This window comes from Silurus aristotelis (genome assembly GCF_946808225.1).
Source record: "Silurus aristotelis genome assembly, chromosome: 19".
In the NCBI taxonomy this organism is placed as follows: Eukaryota; Metazoa; Chordata; class Actinopteri; order Siluriformes; family Siluridae; genus Silurus; species Silurus aristotelis.
In genome coordinates, this window is record NC_139592.1 from 14,822,165 (window position 1) to 14,842,972 (window position 20,808).

At 38.6% G+C, this 20,808-nt stretch overlaps 1 protein-coding gene and 1 long non-coding RNA gene across 3 annotated transcripts; one reads left to right on the forward strand and one right to left on the reverse strand.

Annotated features, from left to right (window-relative positions):
- Window positions 1–3,383: 3,383 nt before the first annotated feature.
- On the reverse strand, window positions 3,384–19,905 carry LOC310715068 (protein FAM110A). 2 transcript variants are annotated; one of them, XM_083521247.1, is made up of 2 exons: window positions 19,779–19,905; window positions 3,384–6,779 (listed from the first exon to the last, which is right to left on the reverse strand). In XM_083521247.1, the coding sequence occupies exon 2, from the start codon at window positions 6,300–6,302 to the stop codon at window positions 4,992–4,994; it is 1,311 nt and encodes a 436-aa protein (XP_083377373.1). In that variant the 5' UTR covers window positions 6,303–6,779; window positions 19,779–19,905; the 3' UTR covers window positions 3,384–4,991. The 2 variants fall into 2 exon arrangements, with proteins under 2 accessions (XP_083377373.1, XP_083377372.1); XM_083521246.1 differs by lacking the exon at window positions 19,779–19,905 and adding an exon at window positions 12,331–12,486.
- LOC310715093 lies at window positions 8,515–12,710 on the forward strand. Its single transcript, XR_014530228.1, has 3 exons — window positions 8,515–9,113; window positions 9,257–9,349; window positions 12,517–12,710. It is a non-coding gene; the product is annotated as an uncharacterized lncRNA (long non-coding RNA).
- Window positions 19,906–20,808: the final 903 nt, after the last annotated feature.

A 20,808-nucleotide genomic window follows, 5' to 3' on the forward strand; every position in this document is an offset into this window, starting at 1 on the left:
TATCATGTTGGTTGTAAATAGATCAGTTATGATCTATAATCAGTATGATCTGTTTTAGTGTTGAATGTTATTTAGTGCACACTCACACTCAACCCAATTTTATTAGAAAACAGAGCCAGATGTAGCCCACATGTAAACATACACACACGTACACAAAACTTATTCTGGCATGCATTTAATCAGATTATCGCTATACACCCCCTGACAGTCTGTGTGTAAGTGTGTCAGGCTGTGGCTTGCATTGACTGCAGCTGGTTCCTGTACTGTCTGATTTACAAATAAATACACATCGCTTCCTCCATGCAAAATCACTCTGTAACATATTTTAAGCAAATAATAGTATACAATTTGACAAACCCAAAACATCTGCTAGCAAACATTTCTATTAGCTATATTTTTTCTGTTATATCGTAATAATTCAGTGACATGGTATACTGTATTTAAGGGCCATAGGTATAGTAGAGTTGAATGTAAAAGGTTTCCCTAGGGTTATAATTATAGTTTTCTCATTTAGAATTTATTGTATTGTTTCTTTGTTCTTTTTGTCTTCTGTGGTTGTTGTTATTATTGTATTTTGTTTTTATTTTTGCATGTTCTTAATAAATTTTATTTGCAATTCAATCATCTCCCAGCTCTTTACATGACACCTAGCCGCAACAAAAACATTATAATAGCCAAACCTTTAATGACTTAAGCTAGAATACCTTGACTGTTGATTTCTGTAAACCTGCTTTGAGACAATGTCTGTTGTAAAAAGCGCTGTAGAAATAAACTTGACTTGACTTGACTTGACTAGACTTTGTCATTACATATTCATTCATTTTAAAGAAAAAAAAAAACCAACAACCAACAAAACATTTTTGTGAGTCAGCTAACGGCTTAGTCTTGCCATGTAAAAGACATTGTGTGAAGTGCTCTGTGAATAAATGAATCTTATAAAGCTACTTATGTAATGTTTATATACTGTTAAATGTGTAATGCTAGCTATTGAATAACATTAGTGGGGTATTCATTGCATTGTTTCTTTTGTGCAACTTTCCAACATTATGGATTTCATGCTTAATTAAGATCAAATTGGCATAAAATGCTATCAATACATTCAGACTTGGGCAGGAATATTTTTTACACAATTTTAACACAAAGGTTTTTATTACAAATGAAATTATCAGCAACAACCTGTGTGAAAAGTAGAATCCTAGAAATATTCACATGAATTTCAGAATTTCTTAGTCTACTTTTTGCTTTATTGGCAGTGATGACACAGACTTAATAGGTTTGTGTAAAAGATAACAACCCGTTTTAAATCCAAGTCATCTGAGTGTCTAAACACGTGATTCAATAGAAGAACTGACCTTTTGTACATACAATTTAACATGGTCAATATCACAAACTAGCTTACATTTAAATATTCACCTAAAATAGTGTTGATTCTTGAATATTAAATAGTAAAGCTGTCATGTATATGTGTGTATATATATATATATATATATATATATATATATATATATATATATATATATATATATATATATATATATTTTTTTTTTTTTTTTTTTTTAATTTAATTTTTATTATTATTATTATTATTTTTAATAATTTAATAATAACAAATTTCTATATATTTCAATCAGAATTACATTGAAAGAATCTCAGATTTTCATTGTTGTCTCAAACATTTGGGCAAACTATATTGAGCAAATTAAAGTCAAAGTCAAAGATTTTCACAGAATTTGCTGAAGCTAGCTAGTTTTGTTCAAGGGAAAATAAATTTGCCCATAACAAAAGAATTAAGCTAATATTAGCTGGTGCAAACACACCCCACAAAAAGAAAAAGCTGACATACCCCAAATAAAAAAACAACATAGGTAATTATGGAATAACAGCATACCTTTTATGAATTTTTACAATAAAATTTTTTTAACACACTTTTACATAGCATGATATTAGCTACCTCAAAAACACTTTGTGCTAAGTTGTTATGCTAAATTCACTAACAGTAACACAGTAAGTCAGTCAATGCTATTTATAGTTAACTGAAACACCAGCCCACTTCACTTGTTCAATGTAATTAAAATGTTTTATATAAACTATATCTTATATATTTAATCTACAAACCTTAAAAAAAAATATTACTGATTCTCTTTTTCTTTTTGTGGGTATCTTCGTCTTGACAGGTAAAGCTACCTTTTTGTTGTAATTAGTTTTTTTTTTTTCCTCGTGTACAGAGCAGACACTGGAACATTGGAAAAGTACCTTTAAGCAGCTAATTGATGCTTTCAGAACGTGACGTGAACTTGATGACTTAGAACTTGATGCTGTGTTTTAACTGATCACGTAAATATATCGGAAAGCACTTATGTAAAAGATGGGGAAATTGTTCTGAACACGTGTCGGTATGAACACCTCAGCCCACTGCTGTTGTCTATTTCACAACATCCCACTGCACTCTTTTTGTTTTTTAAGGCCAAACCCACATATTCCAGGATGACTAAACTCATTAACATGCAGAGACCAACACCTACTCTTTAATCCCACTCCTACTATCATGCTCTGACACATCACTCATTCTCCTCATCCTCATTGACACTTTGATGCTAGAGTTAGGACGTAACTCACAGCCAGGCCTTGGGGACGGTCTCTCGCTGTCGAACACAGCAGCTTCTGTGTCAAATAACAGGATCCATTTACCTTAATTATGGAGCAGCAAACATAAAGACCGGAGGTGGTATGGTTTATGCGAAAGGTATCGTTATTCTACATATTCATTAATGTGCTATGTAAAGCCTTAGTTTGAGTATTGAAGATTTGTTAGCAAGTTGGCACGTTCTTTGGTAAGTTCAAGTCAAAGAAGTAAAAAAAAAAAAAAAAACATTTATTCTTTGAGTCAAGGATTATGAATTAATGTTGTGATCACAATGTGATCAATATTTTATATTGTTTTGTGAGTCAGAAAAAAATTTAAGCAATCATTCAACTATGAATGAATACATATTCATTAATAGTTAAATGATTGCTTACATTTTTTTTATTAATTGCTTGCCTTTAACTATTAATTATTCATGTTCATGAGCTCTATAAAAAAAAAAAAACTACCAAAAGCCAAAAAACTTACTCTTTATGAGGTTAAAAGGTCTCTCACTGTCTAAAGCACAGCTTATATGTTCCGCAACGTAATCCAAGGCACTATTTATATTTTACATAACTATGCTTCCAAGAAAGATTATCAAGGATTAGTTTCTCCGGTTATAACAGTTAATAAAATGTAAAATAAAGCCCTTACATAACCATGTTTCCAAAAAAGATTATTAACGATTAGTTTCTGGGGTTATAACAGCTAATAAAATGTCAAATTAAATTAAAGGTAGAGTAAAGGCACACAAATATTCTTCCAAAACTTTATCTGTTTATTAACATCATTAGAAGATATAAGAAATTCAGTCTTTAATGACTTAGCATTAAAATCACTAGTAGACTGACCACACAACCCTGGTCATACTTCATTGCCCAGAGAACATGAATAAGCATACAAGTATTTATTTCAGTGACTTCTATAATGGTGATATTAGCATAAGTAACTGTTTTACTTTTGACAATATGCATGTAAAGAATATTTGAAAAAGCAAAGCAAACCCTGAACGCTTGCTGTGTTGTAACGTCAGACTGTTGGTGACCAACCGGAAAGTAAAAACTGCAGATAACGTCGTGTAACTACATTTTGCATCCATACAAGCTTCCTTCAAAGTAAGGATTTCTGTTTCAGCACCTTAGCTGTTTATCTCTGCAGAAAAGACAAAACCGAATATCTTGCTTTTTAGTATCATCCTCCTGCGCCATCTGATGCAGAACAACATTTTTCCCAAAATATCAACCTGCACTCTGAGATATATTGTTGCAAACAAAATGAAAAGAAACCAAAAATCTGTTTTATTACGATAAAGCTGGAATGTTTTTTGCCTGCCCTGCATCTGTGCTTTGCTTAAAACTGCTTTCATATATCACCTGCACAAAAAAGCATGCATGCTAAAAGAAGCTCTTGCATGCTGACAAAAATCACAGCCAAGTGTAAAAAGACATTTAAAGGAACATGTTTAAAGCTGCTCAGAGTTCCTTCACAGTATCATTGAGTCTTTCGCTTCACTAGTGCCATATCTCAAGACACCCGTTTTTTTTGTCTGTTCGACACATTCACACTTGATGCTGACAGAACAACTCTTGCACCAGTAGTCAGTGTGTGAATGGTACTATGATTGCATGCATCTGTGTGTGTAAATGGTGTGTATCCTGTTTAGACCTGTCCTAATCCAGTCCAAGCTGTAGCTCACCTTAATCATTCTACCCCCCTGGAGACTGTGGGAATGCAGCCTTTTAGAAAGCTGCACTCACTTTCTGGAACAGTACCTGGTTTATCACTACTAAGCCCTTACTCTTGTATTCTTGACATATTGGAAGCTGCAGTTCCAATATCAATGCATATTATATGTAAAAAAAAATAGACTAAATCTGATATAAAGTACCTGATTATCATCATTACAGCTGGCCTATTGCTGTGTTCATCACAACTGTCATCACCCATTCAGTCACACTATCATGGCTCTTAGCATCTAGTACTTTAATTATTGCTTTAAATGACTTTTATTTTCTAAGTCAATGTGCAAAGAATCTAAAGCATGCTCCAGTTTTCCCTTTGAGGTAAATCATTACAGCCCAAATTACACTGCCGAATGAAGCAACAAGGGGCTGCTGTGACAAAACATCTAGAACAATTTCACACTAATGAAATGTAAAAGAACCAATATCCATGAGCATACTGTAAGGCAAATAAAAAATACTCCATATTAATCACAGATATACACAAACACAAAATGTCATCTTTCTTCAAAAGTCTCAATAAAACATAATAAATATATTGCATGTAAAAAAAGACATCATCGAATTGGGGCATGTTCAATCCGGACCTGTGCCCGTTTTCCTTCTCACCAGTTTTTGGTGTTTTAAGAGTCCCGAGCCTGTCGGATTCCATAGAGCCACTTGATGACACGTGCATTTCTCTCAATTACAGATATGCCATAGGGAACACGTTCACTGGGCCTTGGATGCCCGTCATTTTCATCATCATCATCCTCCTCCTCCCTGTAAGCACGCCCTTCATCGCCACACTCAGAGCTGGGTGTGCTGACGCTGCGGAGCTTTGAAATAGAGACAATATCAGAACTGGCACGTCCAAAATGCTCCGTGCCCACGCCCTCCAATTCGCTGGGTTCTAAGCCACAGTAATTGAAAAAGCGCTCCAGGTCAGCATTAGCACGTGCATACCGGTCGCTCAGGTCGGATTTGGATCGATGTAGAGAAGGGCGTCTGCGGGTGGAGCCCCGTGAGCTTGCAGAGGACAAGCGGGTAAATGCAGGTGAAGCTGGGGGAAGCATGCCTGCTCTTAGCAACAGGGGACTGGAGGGTAGACAAGGGGACGATGGAGTGTGTAAGGGGAGGGATAGTGATTTAAAGGATGATGTAGGTGGGGGTGGGGTCTGTGGCTGTGGTGTCTGTTTGGGTTTAGAATGGGGTAATAAAGGTTTGGACCTAGGCTGTAGAGGCATCCGCTGGGGCTTTCGGATATCGGCTTGTGGTCGCACATCGACACGCCGCACTGTCACAGCGTTTGGGCTACTGTAATTGCCCTGTGCAGAGATTCTACCCATTCGGGCTGGCACAGGTGGAGGCCTGTGGCTCGGCTCTGGGGTAGATGAAGCAAGAGAAGGCGTCTGGATGTGGCTGTTGAGAGGAGAAGTAGTGCAGGAAGATGCAGGCTTCAACTGGAAATGGCCATTATTGCCACAACGTTGCTGAGGTTCTGCTGACTGCCCAGACATAACTGAAGGAGAGTGAGAGTTTGAAGCAGGGGACGAGGACTGGGGCCCATCAGAAATGTTGATAAGATTGTTAAGGACATCCAGGTTAAGTGGAGTTGCCCTGCATGGCCCTTGTCCCCCGTTTTCGGTGTCTGAAGGTCTGCGGGGGACTTTCCTGGCTGGTGGTGTGTGCAGCATCATGGCTGGAGACATCAGTGGCTTGCGAATCACTGGCGGCTTGATGGGCTCTTGCCTGGTGAGAGCCACCTGCTGGCTCTTCACATATTTGGCCTTATCGGCTTCCAGACGCTCGACAGCACTCAGCTTGCGTACACCAGGCTCAGGAACCCTGCGGAAATAGTCTGGGCCCTTGTTAAAGATTCGGAGAGGCATGGCTGAGGTAAAATGTGTTCCAGCCAGACGGCCAGCTGAGGGACGAAGAGTCTCCACAGGCATGCTGGGTTCAGATCAGTGCATGTGATAAAAGGAGCAATTCAAAAAGTTTGAAACAAAGTCTAATAGTCTGGACACCCCTTGCTGTTTCCAAATGTCCAACGGCACAAAAAAACCTTTTGTATGGATGCTTTACTTGCACGTTCCTTTTGTCTTGAGTTTTAAGTTCCTTTCTCACTCGAGGACCCCGACTCAAATCTGCTCCTTCTGTTGTTACTTGGTCTTTTTGTGTCACCTTCTGTCTTTTATCCTTGCTCTTCCCAGTGCTGCTCAATGAATAAAGACTTGTCGAAGGGGGTTGCCAGAGGTTGCATTCCACATCAGTCTGAGGAGTGACCCACCAGAGTGAGTGCAGTTTGTAAAGTCAATGCTGAAGCCAGGAAAACAGGGACCCAATCCACTGTCTCATACAAGTGCGCCGTCCCATACAATCCCCCAAAGCTGGTAATTCTGAGCGTCCCTTTTTCAGGCTGAGATTTTCTGGAAAAAAAAAGGAAAAACATGCTCAGAATTGATTATAAGTAATGAGTAGAAGAAGTCTTCTCACAGCTTTAGCTCCACACATGTACAGCACAGTGGAGCACTAAAGAGTAAATAGGACAGATACTTGGTTTTTAATGCACTGCCTGGCTCCTCCTACTCCACTCTCATAGCCTCCAGATGCTATTTCACCAAGCAGCCAATAAGAGGAAAGAAAGGAGGAGGGAGAGACAGAGTTGCTCTCTAGTTGGCCAATATCCCAGGCTGTGACCATTGTCTCCCCCCTCACAACAAACACTCCTACTGAATTTTCATTCAAATGAAAGACATTGAAAGACAACAAAAAGGGGTAAAGGAAAGAGAACAGCTGCTATCTTTTAGTTCAGTCGCATTAAAATGTTTAGGGGCAAATAATGAAATCTAAGTAATCTATAATCTCAAGAAAGTAATGAGGGTTGTGTATTTTCTACAAGCAGGGTGTCACTGTCCGATTATCATCTTACAATTCAAATCAAAGTCTAAATGAACTGTCATTCAGCCGGGCAGCAATGTGCAAAGCAGAACGAAATTGCGTTTCTCCAAAGGCTCTTGCAGAGTCACACAGAGATGGGCATGATCTCAGCTACAATCTGTTATTCTGAAGTATAACTGTTCTTAATCAGAGTTTATGATAGAGTTCTAAGATTTCATAATTCCTTCTAAAGTCAAATTTATTTACTTTCCATTTTACCCTTTCTTTATTATATTTAGACTCATCACAGGCTCAAATGTATTATCCTTCTTCTTCCGTCATACTGAAACAAATTTTTAAATGAAATAATTTTGCAATTTTAATAGAAGGAAAGAGGGTATAGTGTGACGTTTTAAAAATAGACACCGGATTTATTACCAAACAACAATTTATTACCAAACAATGAAACACATGTCAGAGCTGAAGTGATTATTTAAATAGAACTCTATCCGAACTTATATGTGTATTATACATATAAATAACATAGTCTTTGATCAGCTCCAACAACATTGGAGTTAATAAATATATAAAAGCATTAAAGGACAACGCTGAGTGCAAAGTAGCTGACTGATTCACATATACACACACATATGTTCAGCTGTTCCTTACTGGCAGGGCTTTTAATAGAGGGAGCATTTGCTTGGGACCTAGGCAGACCAGAACTGTTGAGAAGACTCGGACCCAAACATTCAATTACTCACTTATATTGACAGTAATTCAGCACCCTAATGCCCTATGCCATAAACACAATGCCTCATAGTGGTGGCCATGAGGCGTTGTGTGTATGGCATAGGGTATTGGGGGAAACTCTCAAGTTATTCAATCTGTTGTTGCTTTAATTAACTTCCTGTCTTTTACATTTCAAAAACATTGACTCAGATGTGTGACTCAAAAACACAGACTCACAGCCACCCCCACAACCACTATTCACACCTTATTGTGCAATATTTACCTTAAATCACTGCTCTAGGGGCCAGGAGCATTAGAGACATCGGTAAAGACTCTGGTAAGTAATAAGGCAGGCAAGACCAGACATGAATATTCAGGAATGAACTGGACTGTGCAAAATTGTAAATGATGTAACAGACCAAATTTGGACACTTCTAGAAGTGTGAATGGACGAGATATAAAAAGGTCCAAGCACCATGGCTTCTAAGACATGTGGGCTTTCAGGAACATACTCTTTTTAAAAAGCTCCATTAGACATTTACGAGTGCTAATAGTGATCCGCTTCAACAAATAGCCATTCAGCTTCCCAATAGCCAGTAAACATTTATGTAAATGTACTCAGTATGTACCATGAGCATTAAATGCTGCTATATTCCTAGGATCTTTAAAAGGTGTAATGGTCCTCTAGAGTACTCTCTGTTTCCAGGAAATAGTTTACTGGTTAAGAAAAATGCTAAATCCAACTGTAATATAGCATTATGGGCTTGTGTTTACAAATTTCCCCACATTGAGCAATGTGTATATAATTTCGACCCCAATTCACATTAATGGAGCAGTTTTACAGCTGAAATCTGAACTGGGGAAAATGTGACACTACATGGGCTAGAAGCACTACTAAAAACAGTAGGAGACCATCGGTCAACCTCAGCAGTCTACAACTAGAGAGTGGAAAAAATGAACAAAAATTCCAGCTGAGAGAAAATACATGCTGTAATTACAAGGGTATTGGGTGAGTGAAAGCAGTTTTGTGCTTTTACAATTGCTATCAGTTACAGTCTGGAGAGAAGAGCAAGCCAGACATATGCAAGACCGTGGAACAACAACAACAACAAAATACAACAAAGAAAACGAAAGCAGAAGTAGTACCCTGACTGGTAGGATTTTTTTATTTTTATTTATTTTTTAACAGAGGAAATCCTGAAGATAAAGACGTCAAAATGACGCAAAGTAAAAATAATTGAATAAACTAAAAGAATGACAGCGGTTGGTTTAAAGCATGTATCTGTGTGTGTTTCAGGGGGTGATTATCGACAAGAAAGCATTATCTGGACCAAGCAGTGGCACTGACTAGAGACCGGAAATTGGTTTACTTCTCCCTGTTGAGCTCTGGGTAAAACAAACACGACTCCCTCATGCTGGGAGGCACAGAGCAAATCCTGTGCCTCCCAGCATGGTTTCTTTCGGATTTTCATTAGCTTTTTCAAATTGTACTTTTTTTTTATGGCTAGCTAAGAAATGCTGTAGCAAGTGTGTTAAAATAAAGTCAGGTGGGGTCCACTGCTGGACTGAGATAATGTGACCTCACAGGCAAACACAAACATTAGGGGGCCATTTTTCTTTATCAGTGACTAGCACTATCAAGAACTGTGATCTCCCATTTACACATAATCCTCAGGGTCAGCAATCTGGCTATACTGTGGGGACTTGCTCAATGCTCTCAGGTCTCGCTGGTAATTGGAGTATTTTATGGCAGTAGATCACAATTCAGTCACCGTGTTTTAGCTGATTTGCATTTAAGTATTTAAGTATTCAGTTTACCATTAAAGTATAACTCTCAGTTAATCTCTACCTTGAAGAAGCAAAAATGATGATTCATTTCAGTGCTATAAAGTCTCAATGTTGTGGTTAAAAAAATGCTGATCTCTGACTTAAGTTTAGGTTTAACCCATTATGGGCGATTCTAGCACAACTAGGCAATTGTCATCCAAGAGCATTAAAGGCTTAAAGCTGCTAAATGATCTCTTTTAACCTGTACTTACATGACCATTACCTAGAAATTAAGGGTGATATGTGGAAAAACCTATAAACTTAACATTAGCATTACCTAACGTGCCAGAGCTCAGTTAGGTGTCCCTTGGGAGGCTTTTCAGATTTTACTATGGTGGTTGAAGGACAGTTTATTGCCTCAAATGGAACACACGCACTACTCCCACAATAACCAAACCCTGTTGCCTCAAGCAGGCAACCAGATAACACTACCCATCTCTACTACAGTCCCTCATATCAGTAAACAGTCCTTTCTTTATGCAGAGCCAGCACAATAGGACAACTCCTTCCAATAACAGCAGGACAAAATAAACTTTCAACAGAGAGCCATTAGAGTGTCAAAGAGTTGTAATGCGTACCCCCTCCTCCTGAGATCTTAGAGCCGTCTGAGTCTAAGCCCTCGGGACTTTCTAGATATTCATAATTCTACATGCATTCTGGCATTAAGAAGAGAACTATCCAGCAGTCTCTGTCATTCATCTTTGTGTGCAAAGCATGAACACCATCGTGTGCATGTTCAATCTTCCATCCAATTCCTAACACTTGCTTAAGATGTGACTACAAACACTGAGTGTGTCACTAGAAAAATAAGTGCAAACAGGAAAAGAACAGATCATCTATACAGAGCCTCTTTATATTATCGGTATTTTTAAGATAAACAAATAAGAGCAGGTGGTGCAATACCCCCATGCCCGAAGCAAAACCCCGCTTGTGAATAAATCGGCTCTGACAGGCGTTTGTGCATATTTTGGATAGAATGGATTTGAATAGATTTTCGACCAAAAAAACTGAACAAAAGATTCTAGAATTCAGATTCTGATAAGTAGAACAAGTAGCGCCTCCACTCCTCTTTTGACTGTGCAGATATGAGCCAGCCTGAAGCTCTTCCCACGGCTGCACATTCCACTCATGTTTCCTATTCTCTTTTATCATATGCTGCCAGACTTTCAGAGATAAAGTCATCTGATTCAGGTCCTGTGAGGCCAAATCCATCATGGCATCATTCTTCATCAGTAATGCTACCTGAAGGCCCCTGGGAAAAGACCACTCAGGCGAATTGGTGATCCATCAGTGGTGCGTTAGTCTCCACTGAATCAAGATGTTTTCTCAGGACTCTAATTCAGGGCACGTCACTAGGGCATCTGGGGTCAATCTGAATGCTAAACCTATAGCAGCTTCAGCATAGTTGCATTATCACCTCAGCAACAACCATTCCTAACTGTCAGCTGCAAAACAATGAAACTGTCCCGAGTCATGTACTAATTAAGCGAGACAGCAGACAAATGGTCTAAACATTTTATAAATTATAACCATTGTGTCATTTCTTAAATGCAGGCCATTTGGGCTCTACACGTGCCCTAACTAAGTAATGCTCAAGGAGGAATGAGAAATGGTGTTGCCCAAACCTTGTACTTCACCATCCAAGCCTCCAAAATATGCATGATAAAAACCACATGGAATGTACAACCTAGAAACAAAATTACATCTTTTGGATTGTGAGCTGCACAATAAGAAACATTTATGCATGTTCATGCACACACGTAAACATACCGTCACACATCCCATTATAGTCGGAGTGTGATCATAAAGCTGTGGTAGTGTTGCGAGCACCCCAGTGACATCACTGCGGTCTCAGAGTATAGTCTTTATCTATTCTAACCACAATCACCAGACCACCCTTTCCTAGAGTCTCTGAGAGAAAGACCCATGCACAAACACACACAACTGTTAAAACAAAACACACGGGCATGGAACGCACAAACAGATAGAAACACCCAAACTTCGGCAACTACTGAATCTGGTTTAGTCAGTTTTACACGGAGCTTCACTGGTGACAGTGGGCTTCTGTTTGGTTTATCTGAGCACAAGAGCAGGAAGGTATACCAATACACACACACTTCCGAGTTTCCATGGCTCATTTTTAGAGTATTCATGTCACTCGTCTTAACTCAAAGTTAAGAACTATATTAGAAGTGCACAAAACATTAAAATAGGAAAAATCTAATCTTATGCAAGAGACATCCAAGGACACACTGTGGGCCAAGGACAGAGGGCTTTTGTCACCTCATGGAGAGTGGAGCTTAATGAGCAATAGCTTAAGTTTACTTATCAAGAGGTTACACAGCTTTCAATGATCGAATAGAGAAACCCATTAACATTCTGGAAACAGAGTTGATCAGAAAGGCATCTATCTACCCTACAGAGTTCTACTCCAATGTGAAAAAGTAATTCAGTTCAACAAGTTTGTTTAGAGTTTGTTTGAATCCTTTCAAACCAATAAGTCTGAATTAGTTAACATTAGTACATTTCTGTGCAGCAACTTACCATGGAAGGTGAGAAAACCGGTCAGCCAAGACCACAAAACCTGGAAAATAAGTAATGTCCTAATGAGAGAGTTGTTCAGAAAGTCGCTCTTTAACGTCTACTCTGAAGCTGTTAAGCGCATGTGAGGGAGTTGAGTGTGCAACCGTGGAGAGAACTCAAATACTCCTCCTTTTTTGCTCTCCCCAGCTCCACCCAGCCTGTCCAATCAGCTCCTCTGTTCAAGCACAGGCAGGAAGACCACTTCCTAGCAGACACATGACAGGAGAAACAACAACTACTCGTGGCCAACTCTCTACTTTTCCGGTACCCATTCTCCTGGCACAATACACAAGAACTGCACAATACCTGGACGCCTCATTCAATTTCCACAGACTCCATTTTTTTTCCTACTTTCTTCATCTAAGCAGTCATTTCCCAAAACACCGCTCAACAATCTTTTCCTGTCCTTCCAGCACCTTTCTACCTTTGTGTTACTGTTAAGGAAGTGATACAACAGGGCCAGACGACTTCATTAAAGAAGTTGGGGAAGAGTTGTGGAAACAATACACTTGCAATGTTGCTACAAGGAAATCCTGTCCAGTTAGTCTCTGAGGAATTACCTGTTTGTGTGTGTGTGTGTGTGTGTGTGTGTGTGTGTGTGTGTGTGTGTGTGTGTGTGTGTGTGTCAATTTCAGTACCAGTTAATTCCTTTTATAGAAAATCTGCTTACACTCCATTTACACATTTTATTTCAAATTTGGTGATTTTATCAGTATAGAACAGGATTAAGTCCATATAGAAACTGTGCATGTATAAATGTACCATTAAATGCACAGAAATGCATTTATATATAATCAATTTAACCAAGCTCTCTCCAACTTCTTTTTTTGTCAGGTAAAGAAAAGAACTTTAGAAGATCTTTAAGTATTACAGCACAGATTTTGTTTTAAGAACAACAAGGCCCATACTTACACAGTCAGAACAAGGGGTACTAAAACTGTTGCATTCCTTGTCATTGTTCAGCCTGTACACCAATTACTGTGTATAATTTACCTATAAAGGTGCATGTGGTGTATATTTAAAGCTTAAATCAGACTGATATTATGGAACAAATAATGTTTGATTTTGAAAGTAACAGCATCCTCATGCCTTTTAATATTGAAAGATATCTTTTCTATGAGAGTGCCATCATACTGATTTAGCTTGAATCAAGGTGTACATGGAACATAAACATCGTTTGGCTTCTAATTAAATTACTAATACTAACAGTACTCCTTAAATTGCAACTAAATTAAAGTATTTTTTTTTATTTGCTTGCTCAAAAATTAGTTTTTGTTTTTTTTTAGATTAAAAACAATTATTTAACATATAAATGCTATAATGTGGTTAAAAAAGAAAGAGGAAAAAAGTCAATTACACCCTGAATATACATCACAGACTTCTAGAGGTCCCACTTTGTGAACCATGAGTTTAAACCATTTCAGAATCTCATTTAACCAGATGCTATACAGCGGTAAATATGTCTCTCCAAGCCACAAGTGACAACCACTTGAAAAACCTTCTGAGCTCATGAAGGTGCAATTCTGCAGCTGGATTTCAGGTTAAGATGCTAGTGTATGAGTTTCATTATAGGCATATAAACTTATCAGGATGCATGAAAACGAGGGTGTAAACAAGATCTTAAAGACGATTAATACCGATCCTGTACAATTATCAGTAAAGCCACTGCTCTGTGCCCGTTTACATACAGCATCTGGTTAGAAGGTAACCAGTTAAAAGCAGCCCTAAATCTCACCATGCACATCAGGTACAGGTGTGGATGTCCTCTTCATTCTGTAGCCTTTGAAACCCACACCGTGCCGGGGGCTCATATATGACACAATAGGAACAAATCACAGATACCCGTGGCTACAGTAACAGATATTAATGAGAACGGTTGTAATTCTGTCCAAGCTGGGGCATGACAGAAAAAACAAAACGTCCTTGACATCTCACAGTCTGCACGCACTAAAGCAAAATAATACACGATACTAGTGTTGAAATGCCATTGCAGTACAGTATAGAAAATTAACAAGTTACATAACCGAAATATCATTGCAGGCAACTTTCAACACTTTTCAACTTCAGTTGGCCACTATGCGATCATGTTCGGTGCAGGAGGTGAAGTTTCACTGACCCCTGAACTCCAACCTCCTTACACCCTGGTTGTAATTTCATCTCTCCACAACTTGCTGCGAGGTTTATAGCCAGTCTTATTGCAAGAGCTTGTCAGTGCCTGCTGCCTTTAGACCGAGCTATTCTCCTGAACAGTACAGGAGTGGAAGGCTCTTTGAATAGGGGGATTACAGAAAAAAAATGCTCTTTATAGAGGATTACCGCTTGAAACCATCCTTTAGGCAGAAGATCACAGACCATGCTCTAGGCCCCAACAAACACACACACAAACAAAAGTCTTGGCTGAGCACCAGAGACACATTGGCATTAAAAATAAAAAAAATAAGCAAATGTTGAAATTTGAAGTATTTAACAAACCATTTGACAGATCCCAGATGTTATTTTGGAAAAGCCCAGACATAAGTCACTGAACAGCGTAAGTAAACAAGTAAATAGACTAAATTGGGTAAATTCTCAATAATTTCCTGACCAACTATCAGTTGGAAGACCTGTAAAAGGTAAACAGTTTGCCATTTTGGATGTGGCCCATTTTTTGCTCAGGAGTGTACCTCTCCACACAAGCAAATAAAAACAGGCTTTTCTTTCAGGGAACACACATTAGGCCTGAACCAAAAATGCTTAATCACACAAACAGTGAACACTGCAGGAAGAAGATAAATCAGACACATCACAGAAAAATCTGTTACAGAAGGAAACTTTGTGGTCATAGCCAAATCGGACATTATGTTAATTTCATGGTACACCAGTCTAAATCAGCGGCGCTCATCATTTTTTGTGCCACGGACCGGTTTAATGTCAGACAGTATTTTCACAGACCGACCTTTAAGGTGTGCCGGATAAATACAACAAATTAAAATGATATGACCGACATAAAAACTGGTATTTTATAAATATAATAATAAACATGAATCCGATGTGTTGTTTTTTGTTCATTTTGCTAGCTTGGGGTTTTTAATTTAGCGGTAATGTATTATGTGTTACCGGCCGGAGCAGCCCCTTTAAGAAGGTAGAGGATGTAGGCAAGACATGTGACCGAGGCAAACATCATGACATGCATCAAGAGTGAGTCATAGACAGATGTGGTGGAGAGAATCCGGTAATTTTCCTAATTAAAACATTGTTCAGAATCAGATAATAAATAAAACAGAAATAATGTAAGTTATGTATTCTTTCTGTGCGGCCCAGTACCAATTAACCCACGGACCTCCTGGGGGTTGGGGACTACTGGTCTAGATCACCACCAACAAAACACACAGGTTAATGAGGCGCACCAGGGCAAGCAAAGTGTTAACACATACATGTATATCGGCAGGAAAAGGTGAGTGTACTTTTCAACAATTAGTTCGTGATTGGCTGGAATCTTGTTTCACAACAGAAATGTTTAGACTCATACAACCCAGAGAGCAAAGCACCCTGGGTAGGAGCAGTGTTTTAAGAGTTGCTCAGATTTACTGTCAAGAAACAATTAGTCAGTCTTCCCCTGGATAGTGTGGTCTGGCGCAACATGGTTAGTAAACCCCGTAACCGGTGGTTTCCACTGACATAGTGGTACTGGAACTTTCTTGCAAGTTGTGGTGTCACTGGCTATGAAAATCATGTTAACAGTAACCGCTAACTTTACCAGAAAATAAAAAAGATTTTCGATTGAATTTGATTGAAGTAATATTTTCCTGCTCCGTACATATATACAATAGTACAAAATCTTGCTGTCACAATTTCTCTGACCATATTGGAGAAATTGAGTTTGACAACTGAGTTTCAGCCAGTGGTCTATATCACTGGAGAACTGTGAGGTTTTTGATTTTGTTTCGATAGTGAAAATCAGAAAATTATCAAAGACATTAAAATCCATGTCATCAGCCTGTTGGACTGGTCTTGAATGTCTTGAATTTAATTGAAATTTCAATAACTCAAGATATAATGGATGAGACACATTTATTTTGTATGACGTCTGAAAAATAAAAAAACAAACACTCATTTTTCAAGTCAGCTTAGATGCTTAGATGGACCTACTTCTGAACCTTCTATACGGTACATGTAGGTCAACCTGGGAGTCATTTAGTACCTTAAGTAGCCAAGTAAAAGTTCAGCTTGAGTACTTAATGGAAATACAAGTTGCAATCACAAATGTGTTAACGTACCATACTGTCTGCTGGTGGAAAAGTACTTATAGACTATGTGTATGTGTGCATATGTAAGTCCAGGAAAAAGTCACACAAAGGAAAAACGTGTGTGGTTGCAAACTACATTCCCAGACTAACCCATATGGTTGGAACATGTAAAGTCAGCAGATAAACAAGGTTATTTTACATTATGTCATAACCACATCATATTTAACAGTGGCTATTAGCACTGATGTGGAGAAGACAACACACTCTGTCAGAGCAATGTCATCCTGCTGTTTATCAAGAGATATTTATTATCTGGCTATTCTTGAGAATCCACATCCCTTCTTCTCACCCTGTCAACAGACAGCAGGAAAAGACATTCATTGTATTAAATTAGGGGCTAATTGACAGTGTCTTCTCTGGCTAGACGTCACAAATATTTTAATTTGAAAAATGTCACCAGCTGAGATATATATATATATATATATATATATATATATATATATATATATATATATATATATTTCTCACAATGTTGAAATTATATGTATGTTTTTTTTAATCTGCTGTTTCCAAAAAGTTTAAGCTGCTGTATGATGTTGTGCAAGCTGGAGCTTAAATGAAGCTTCATGTGTGTTTTTAAAAGGTACAGCTAAGCCTTGCAAAATGATAGCTGGGGAATTAAGGTTTCTTTAACAAAATATTAATTCCATCAGTCCTAAATCTCTTCCACACTACAGACAGCTCATTAACGGCTGTAGGTTGCTAGAATATGGGTAATAGAAGGTGCTGGGTAAAGTGCGTGTCAAAACATTTCCAGAAGGGGAAAGGAAGAAGGGAAAGAGCAACCTACACTGTAATCCTGAAATCTCTACAGATGTGTCTATTTTTAGTGTAGATGTTTTAGCCCTGCTGAAATGCCTTGGAGGAAAGCAGCATTATGAGGCAAACGCCATCATAAATTAGTCAGCAGAAACATGGGGGGGGGAGAAGAGAAGTGTGATGTCAGATGGAGTCTCTGAAATAGAACAAGGGTGTCACAGAATCCCCAACATTTCACAAGGCCCTGATAGAGGCTTATCTCCAAAATAGAGACATCAGCACCAGCACGGAGCTCCTCAATGCTAAGTCATCAGCACATGTGAACTAACAGCATTGCTACAGAGTGAGCAACAAGATGAGATAAGCCAAAATGTGAGCAAATCTTATTTCGAAACATTAAATCAAGTCGCTGGAATATTTTAAGAAATATTGAGATTATGAAATAACGGAGTTCATCAAGAAACACATTCTTTAGGTTAACCTCTGACTGCTTAAAGCATATTTATAAATTACAGAAATTAGTTTTACCTCCTTGACACAGGCAGAATGCTGTGGTCACATTTCAGTGTTTAACATTTGCTTTCATGTGTAAGCAAGTACACAAGTAAGCAATATGGCTGCACATCTGCACATGTTGCGAGTATGCTTCCACCAACGCCACCATTGTCTCCCTTCAAGCATAATGGGTTTGTGCTTTAAGCACACACATGCGTGCGTGCCCACACACACAAACACACAGTGCTTGTAGCGTAACATAAAAATTAAATAAGCATGTTGTCTACATAATCAATATTTCTCTCCCATTGGCCTTACCTCCTGAATCAGGGATTCCCTTTTTACCATGGAATAACAGGATTTTTTTCCAGCTGTGAATCATAATTATACTGTGATTACAGCAGCTTTAATATAGGACTTATACTCGACACACTGTATAACCCCAATCAATTGTTGCTCTAATTCTATGTCACGTCAAAAAACTAAATTTAGTCATTACTCTTTGCAGTCTGTGATCATTCTTCAAAGTGGCCTGTTTTTATCTTTCATTTGGTCAAATTCTAAAATTTTATTCCAAGTTCTGGAATTTCTGTAAAATATTTTTGGATGTAATAACAATCAGACCATCGGTTTAAGAAAACCGAATGCACAACCAATGAAATCTTTTGCGATTTTTGCCTGCAATCGTATTTAAACTAGAATATTGAAGCACAAGGGGAGTGGTGGGTCCAACGGTTAAGGCGCTGGGTTGCCGATCGGAAGGTCTGGGGTTCGAGCCCCGGTATCGCCAAGCTGCCGCTCTTGGGCCCTTGAGCAAGGCCCTTAACCCTCTATGCTCGGGGGGTCCCTTACGAGGGAAATATCAAGGTCCGTGACGTCGGAGTGACGTGGGGCCGCCTTTCCGTGGGCTCACCACCTGCAGAAGGGACCGTAAGGGACGGTGCTGTGAGGATTGGGCAGCAGTCAAAGGCGGGGGCCTGCTTAGACTGATGCGACCCGAAATACGGATAAGCGGGAGACAATGAATGAACGAATAAATGTATTCAAGCGAATAAATGTATGGCTTACTATCAAGAGATTTCTACAATATGAATTTGCTCTCAGCATATACATCTCCGATGTTCGATTTTGATACCATTAGATTTCATGTTGTCCTGTTTTTATATGAAAGAAAACATACAAGGAGAAAAGAAAATAAAGAAAAAAAAAGAAAAAACAGGCCTGAAAGCTGAAAGGTAAATGTGTCTTACTGTGCACCAGGGTCATGGGAGTAAATGCAAAAAATCCAAATAAAAAATGTTTTAGCATGTGTTTAAAAAAAGCTCGAAAGATTTGCTTTGACTCCAGGCGTGTTTGTGAGACTGAGAGAGACAGAGGAAGTTGCTGTAAAGGCCAAAAGGCCAGTTTCATCATTAGTAGGGAAGAGAAGAGAAGAGAAGAGCTGAGCTTCTCGTCTAGAATGTCTGCTGCAACAAAGTTCTGCATTATGCTTAAAATTAGGACATGTGTGCAGCTCTGTGTAGGTCGGGATATTTGCGGTTTCTCTGGGCGTTCACTCTACAAACATTCACCGTTTTCAGCAAACTTCCTACTCAAAATACTACCAAAAGCCAGCACTCAGACACCACCCTAAGGCAAACTTTCTATAATTACCATTAACTAGCTTTTCCTTACTTGGCATGTAAAAAAAAAACCTATTTGACAAGCTAATGCGTCCATTCTCCTCATAAATGCCTATAAAAAACAACTTGTGTCAAAGGAAAGATCCTGCATGTTAGCTTACTTACTTATTAACCAATCAACAAAGGACAGAGACACAATTTTTATTACACAATTAACATGAGAAATAATAATGAATCTTCACCTCACCTATCAGATGCTGCAGGGTTTTTTTCAGCAAAATAAAATAAAAAAGCATTTAAATTATTAAATAAATTCACTGCTCTCTTACAGTTATCACTTTGTCTTTATCCACCGGCTATGAAAAGTTCGGTTCAGTTCCTGCACGGAGTGTACCATTACGCCACATATTATATTTACACAGAAATGTGGACAGTTATATTAACGCGTCTTTACAGCCTACACCAGAATACATTTTTACTTAGTGAACAGTTTACATACATACATACGTATCAATCAATACGATATATTAGCGGGTTGAAGAAATTGATCAATTTTAAGAACCCCGAAATTTGGGACACCCCCATTAAATATATAGTACGACCCTAATCCAGCCATTGGTCGTTTTGTAGTTCGGAAGACGCAGCCGAGGTTTCCAAGGTAACAAGAAACAGCTGGGGTGGGAACCCGAAACTGATCCTGGAATGACGTCATGTCCATGAGGCCTACCTCAACTGACAGCAGAACACTGCACCCTATTCACTATTCACTACATAGTGCACGAGGGTGTAGGTTTTGCCACTTTGCAGTCATGACTGAAAGTATAGCAGACATCCAATGTGCTAATGAAGTCCAAAAACTTTGCACTTTATATGACACCTTGAGGTTTTGTTGCTCCAAATATAAGTTGTAAAAGTATTTAAGGGTTTATTTACAGATTAAATGTACATAAATTTGGCTAAATTATGAGGATAAAAAACAATAGAGTTGACACAAGGAAGTTCTTTTTTCTCCTATAATAAGTAGAAAGCGTAAATCCGGCTTGTACGCATGTGCGTCTATAGAACTGACATCACTCCCTAGAGCTACAAATCCCATTGTGTATTGGAGACGAGCCAGCTTTGTGAGGAGTGTTATGGGGGATGGGAAGATGATGTGTTGATCCACAGCCCCTAGTTTTTATCCTTGCAAAGGTGGCCCCATTATGCAAAATGGTGATCTAATTTTTGGGTTTCAACGTGTTAATTTCTTTAATTAAGCCCACTTCTGTGCTCAGACA